The 7,179-nt window shown below is 42.2% G+C and overlaps 1 protein-coding gene across 1 annotated transcript in view; it reads right to left on the reverse strand.

Annotated features, from left to right (window-relative positions):
* Positions 1-6,221, reverse strand: part of LOC106815119 (amine oxidase [flavin-containing] A-like) — a gene marked incomplete in the record, with an annotated part of 11,712 nt that extends 5,491 nt beyond the window's left edge. The window contains 5 exon segments of the mRNA XM_014819549.1: positions 278-419; positions 619-710; positions 1,763-1,867; positions 5,735-5,873; positions 6,136-6,221. Of these exon segments, the coding sequence (XP_014675035.1) occupies positions 278-419; positions 619-710; positions 1,763-1,867; positions 5,735-5,863 (468 nt within the window).
* Between the last annotated feature and the right edge of the window lie 958 nt (positions 6,222-7,179).

Here is a 7,179-nt window from a genome sequence, read left to right on the forward strand (position 1 = left end):
GACTTTAACTGTAAATAATGACAAATTTCTATATATGTTGGGACATTCACGCTCGTTACATCCACTTGACCCTTACTATGCATTTAAGGTTTATTCAGTTAGAATTTGGTGCAGATAAATGCTGTGCTGTGCTTCCCAAGCTTGAGTAAAAGCGAATGATGAATCTTCTAATGAAAGAATCGTGAGCCCCATGAACCTACACTACAAACTAACAGACTAACCACTGCCCCCCATTATCAAGTCCCATATTAAACATACAAGGGTTGCATGTATTCACCTGTGCCCCATTAGTTATGTTTGCCATTCTCAGAATGCCTTGCCCGGAGTGAATGTACCACAGAAAGCTGAGAAAGGACAGCTCGTGTGGTTCAGATGTAAGCAAGGAAGAAACTGCAAGGCGCATAACTGAAGCCGTGCAGCTGTAAAATCCCATCACAAACATAAAAGAAAATCACAGCCACTTGAAAAGTCAATTGTGGGAAAAGAAATCTAAAAATATCTATATATATTCACACACAACACAAACCATGTATTTACTCAAACATTCATGCGAGTGTCTACATATCTCTGTTTTAGATATCAATATTGTCCCGTGCGTATATGGTGGGATGGACTTACCTAAACCAGCAAGCTTTACTGATGTACTCTTTCACTGTCATGGAATCCCACTCCACGGCCCTCTCTGCACTCCACGGTGCATCAACTGGAACCTATAATACTACAAATAGTTATATACGAATGATATGAAACCGCCACTTTAAACTCACACCTGTTTGTGTGCACACCAACAACTAAATTTATCAATTAACACATACACATTACACACAATAGAATGACTATATTCATATTTCATATTTCAAACAAAATTGTAGGTGTGTTTTTGGCATAATTCAAGGTCGGTGGGTTGTGAAAAACATTTCATTTTCTGAAATCGTTTTATTAAATCACTTGGATAACTTTAGATTGGCAATCATATTTTTATGCTCACGGTAACTCCCTGTGATATATAGAACAAACAAGCCCATTGTTTTCACACCAATGGAACCGTGGAGGAGCCTATAAAGCCAGTGATTTCAGATTGTGTGCAACTGCTCCACATTTAATCACTCATTAATCACATGAAGCAGCACATGATTAACCGCAATGCTTCCTGGTAAGTGATTCTCAATCACTGTCACATGTCACTAAATCACTGATCAGATAAAAAAATGAAAGTGTCAATGACACTGTAGCTCACCACAAAAAAGGACACAAATGAGTGAGTGAGAAGAAGTCAGTTTTAATTGAGCAACCATCAACGTACATTACAGTTGGTGGGCGGTGACAAAAAACATTTTCCTTGCAGATGCGATAACAACTTTAGGGTCAGCATTGTATCTCTAGTCAGTTGGGTAACCAGAAACAGACCTAGAATTTTATTTGGTCTAACCAATGATGGTGAGTGAGCATATTTATCAGTTGGTGCTTATGCACTCTAATAGGTCTATGTAGTACAAGTCCCAATTTATAATAATGTCAGGAAACGTTTCTGTACAAGATTAAAGCTGCAACTAACTCAACATTTTGATAGCAGCAGGATCACTTACCCAGGTTCCGGATTTATTAAGAAGGATTATATATTTCTAACTAAAATCCACTGCGCACCTTCATTCTAAGGTTATTCACTTTACAGATGCACTGCCCACATAGTGTGATAATGGATAGATAAATAATATGACATTTTTCTATACTATTATACACAACAAACGTTCAATGCATGTACCAACTTAGCGAATGCATCCACTTCTCTCATGACATTGTTGAGGTCTAGCAGGACCAACGGGTTCCACACTGGTGGGATTGTGCCCTGATACATTCTCCTCTTACCCTAAAGAAAATCCAAATCCAAATATGCTGAACAAGCTCAGGTATGCAGGGGTCGAAATAAGCGATGGTCCGATGGTCCGAGGCCATTAAATAATCAGGAGGACCATCAGATTTTCAAATTAAAGTCAATGGGCCGAACAGACCATTGAATATTTGGTCCATTTTACGGTAAATTTCTTGCACGCCGCATTACTTTTAGAGACCATTTGAAATTTAGGGAAGGAACGAGCCATCTAAAATTTAGGAGGACCCATACTAAATTTCAAACTAGATGGTCCTGTGGAACGATCTCTTTTTCTCTACTTATTTCTACCCTGGTATGGCGATCGCTTTGATATTAAACTAGAAATGATTGTTCAGAGAGGGACTAAATAATCCCCCGCTGCGAGCTGTTTATTGTGGCCTGTATGTGTAATTGTAGAATTTGTCAACCGGAACGGCTTTATGGGAAAACAGCTGCCACAGAAGCGCGAGCAAACGCAGAGTGAAACCATGACAACAAACATCAAAGCACATACAACACGCATGAACGCACGCACGCACGCATCGTACGCACGCGACGCACACACCACGCACGCACACACACACCCACACAGTGAATACCAGAGAGGAAAGGAGGGAGGGAGGGAGGGAGGGCGAGGAGGAGGAAGAGGGAGAAGGAAGAGAGAGAGAAGAGAAGAAGAGAGAGAGAGAGAGAAGAAAGAGAGATGGATTATAACACATATGGAACTAGCGCGTGTTGTCGGCGCATGCTCAGCGCCTCTGATCTAACAGCCAAGCTGTGCAAATCGCAAACTTGTATCATGTCTCACTGGAGCGTGAATTGCGGCCGATGATAGCTGAGGCGCGCAGAGGATTGACACTTTTGTGTCTTCCAATCACAGCCTCTCCGCCGCACCAGACTTTGATATTGTATAAGATGGGGACGCCATTGGAGCCACCAATCGCCGATCTCAGGAACTAGGCAATTTCTGCTATGTAGAACGGTTTCCTACGAATAGAAGTTTGCCCAAATACGAAAATAACACGCTGTTTTTAGGGCGCCACTGCGCTAGTCCCTTTCTGTTGCATTTTCGCATACTCCGTTAGTGCAGAATAAACGCCGCCTTCTTTCGGTTGATGGAGCTGAAATGGGGCGTCACCGACGTGACCAGTGCTGTACCTCTGTCCTTTCGCCCCAGACCTGTTTACTTTTTCGTAACATCACCAACCAATGCCCGGCCGGCCGATGCATTCGCAATCGAAGTGGGAGAAATTTTAGGCATTTTCCACTCACTGTCGAAGTGTGAACGAGTGGCGTCATTCATCTGACATTTTTCTTAATTCAGAATAATTCCGAAAATCCTAACCGCGCTAACTCGGATTGTTTTAGCTCAATGAAGCATAGCTGTGTGTGTGACGTCTTGCCTGCGCGCTTTATGCTTGTGCTTAGGCGGCCTCGCCAATGGATATCGGAGCAGGCACTCGCAACACGCGTTTTGTTTACATATACTTTGTGACGTAGGGTGTTTCGAGGGAGTCTGACGATAATAACCTCGTAATTTCTCAATGGCATTTTTTAAGGTGCATGAAACACTTTTACCAGCAATTTAGTGGTGTCGCGTTACGTCACGGATATATGGTCACAGTAAGTACTACCGTATATGTTTCACATACGTTCACGCTATTTTTTTGGCACACAGGCGGTCATCATTGTAAACAAGAGCCGCAGCGCGTCGTGGGTGCACTGAGGTCTGTTGTTTATGGTTATAAAGTAACATTAAGTTGTGCGTAGTGACACCTTTGTTAGGCGCGGATCATGGCCAGATACGCAGTTGCGTACACTATCATTTTCAGGGCAACCTTCTGCCATTTCTGCATACCGTCCCAAATCCATTAGTTGATACAAAATCCGTGCCTGAAACTCTTGTTTTATGGTGGCATTGGTGACGCCCTAACGCTTAACCGCTATTAAAAAAAAATACTATATTTAATTGTAAAAATTATTTGTTGTTATAAAAAAATTTTGGGGGTTTTTTTGTAAAATTTATTTGTTGTCCATGAAATTGTTGTGAACTAAATCATGTAAATTAATTTCTTTAATTGGAAAGAATATAAGTTTAAATGGATAAAGATAGAAAATACAGAAAGCAGGTAAATAATAAAAATCTGCATGGGATTCGATCCAAGGAACCTTTGAGTCGTAATCCCTGTGGCTGTGCCGTTTGCAATCATTGGGTTTCCAGATTAATGTGATGTGCCTAATAAATATATGAGAACACTGTGCACATCGATTGAGGCAGTTCAAGGAATCCCATGTTAACCCCTCTTGAGGGTCAAAGAGGTTATCGAGACCACTTACTTCTTTCGCAAGACGTCAGTGAAAGCACATTCATGGTCGCTTTCAATAAAGCGCAATAAAGAATGGTAGGTCAAGCTGCTGAAGACAAAAAAGTTTTTCAGATGCGCTCCGTCAGAAACATGTCCTCAGAAAAATGTCTAAAATCTGCCCTGTGGCCATTTGACCTTTGACGCATGTGACGTCCAATTTCAGCACAGCGATGGCTTTCTCCTACATGATGCCTATACACCGACCTATCACCGAGCTAGGTCGAAGGCCGTTTAGATTTGTGCCGCAATTCTGGCATTTCCTTCCCTATAACGCTTAGATTAAGGAGGGAATGTTCCCCCTTCTTTTACCTCTTTGACCTTTGACCTTTGACGCTTTTGACGCCCCAGCTTCGATATTCCAACTGCGTTTTCGGATTACCCCCATGTCCCGACTTATCGTATCGCGTACGTCGAGCCGTTAAGATTTGTGCGCCAACTGTTGACGGACGGACGCACGGACGATCATGCGATTCTACAAGCTGCAATCGGACTTCGTCAGATGAGCTCAGAAATTGTCTGAATATTTATTTTCTTTGAGACGTTCCAAGTGCCTGTGCTTTCCAACAGTCTGTACGTCAATCACGTGCGTATAAGAGCCACAAACATCAACACAATTTTCATGCTCTGTTATTGTTGACGGCCTGAACAGAAATGCGTGATTGATTCCAGGGAGGGGTGGCAAGTAAGGGGAGACAATTTTCTTTGGGTATCTGAAAATCAGCAATTCTCACTTGACAAATTTCATGGGCCATTTCAATTGGAACTCTGCATAATGGAGCCCCAACAAGCCCTTTGACCTGACGTAGTCAAGAAATTCAACAGGTCTGTATATTGCTCTTTATTTAAGCCAGCCGATAAGTTCTTATTTAGAACAAGTCTTCATTGTTTATCTTCTAAAACTACAGACCATCCGCTGACCGCTGTGGAGACGTGCGCCGGGCTCGAATTTGCGCAGCCGTCTCCCCGGCGACAGCGCTCATCCTTGCACATCACCACGCGGTCGCGTGCGCATATCGGCGCGGAACTGCGCTGTCCTCATCCGCGCGAGCGCTCAGGATCAACAGCAAAGCTGTGCCACGCAATCTTGTATCATGTCTCTCTGGACGGTGTCAGCATATGTCATATATAACCAAATGGGTTTATTTTTAGCGGAAACGCGATGTCAAGACCCAAAAAATTAATCGCAGGTCGACAACTACCTTGGGTACTGATGATGCGTACCAAATATGATTGAAATCGGTACAGTACTTTTCGAGGAGTTCTATGCACAATGTTGGTGTCGGACACACAGACAGACACACAGACAGGCCCTTCGTTGGCGGGGGGTATAATTATTTTAGAACAAGTCTTGTGAAGTAAGTAAGTCTTTATTAATCAAATAATTGAATCAATAATGGAGAAAATAAAATAACCTGTTTTTCAACCAAATATGTCTATCACTACAGTAATGCCAAAAACATGCGTTTTGCTTCTGCTTTTAGATTATATATACACGTACCTTTCTATAATCAATGCTCAACTCCTTTTCATTTACATAGTAGAAAGTCAGACCAAGTTCTTTTGCCAACCGTAAGACCCTGTTCTGTGTTGGTCCCACATATGCTCCACCAAAGTCTGTGTATCCCATAGTTTTGGATCTGCATAATGCACACACATACTATAAAATGATCTTTTTCAATTAAATAAGCCAAGGTTTTACTGCTCTGCATATTTCTATACAACTATTATAGCAAGCAGTTATAGGCATGGCAGGTGTAGCAACCTGTCCCTGCAAAACTGTACTTAACACATACACTGCACAATCCTTACTAAAACAGCAATGTTCATCTTAGTAAAAATAATGATATGCATCTATAGTGCATTTAAAACGTAGTAGCTATAATTTTAATATGTAAATACCGACTGTGTATGTTCTTCCGCCAACTCTGTCTCTAGCCTCAGCACAAGTACATCCTGCCATGCTCTGACAATAGCTTAGCTGCACTTAGACCTAGATGATAAAATATTAACTAGTGGTCAGCATGCCTTATGTAGTATTATAATTAGTGTCAGTCATTGATTTTATTGAACTTAAAGGTGCCTCCCCTCGAAATTTCAAGTGGAAAACATGAAATCAGGCAAAAAATGAGACAATTATTTTAACAATTGCAGCCGTTTGTACTTGCTATATAAATTATGTGTGAGCAGGTAAAGAATATTGCTCAGGAATACATTCATTCAAAGTGCTTATTAGACTACCAGGGGCGTTAATATTCCGTACCGAGGAGTGGGGGGGAGATGATCGGTCGCTAGCCCGGGGACGAAATTAAGCGCTTGGCTGCCGCCTGCAGCCTGCGTGCTGTAAGCATGCCAGTGCTAGGGGGACTGGGGCATGCCCACCAGAAATTTTTGAAGATATTTAAGACCATTTTCCTGCAATCGAGGCATACTGTGGGCCATATTCTCATGTTGCTGACACTATCTCACCGCGACAAGTTGAATTCAAAACACTTTTCCATGACTTTCAGAGAGCGTAGCCAGTTAGGTTACTGATAGTAATAATACATGTACTTAAAACACCGGTAAGAATTGCAATTTCTGCACGAATTTGCACGGGTGTTTTGTATGTTTGCAACCATACTTTTTGGCTATTCTTTTTTCTCTCGTCTCTTTTTTGAATCTCAGGGGGGATATTTGTACAGGCCTCCCCGACCCTCCCTTTTCCAAAGAGCAGGGGGGATGCCATTCCCCCAATCTCCCGGATTTACGGCCCGCTGTAGACTACAAAAGGAAAGTGTTCGGTTCGAAATGTTTCAAACAGCGTTTACTTTTGCCGGCTCGATCTGCCGGCGATGTGTGATGGCTCGTAGATATTCATAACATATCATATAACACGGTGTTATATGATATCTATGAACTGTGCTGGTTACGTGACCATGTGTCGACTATTGCCCGCCAATGATA

Source organism: Priapulus caudatus, unplaced genomic scaffold (genome assembly GCF_000485595.1).
Source record: "Priapulus caudatus unplaced genomic scaffold, Priapulus_caudatus-5.0.1 Scaffold1045, whole genome shotgun sequence".
Classification (NCBI taxonomy): domain Eukaryota; kingdom Metazoa; phylum Priapulida; class Priapulimorpha; order Priapulimorphida; family Priapulidae; genus Priapulus; species Priapulus caudatus.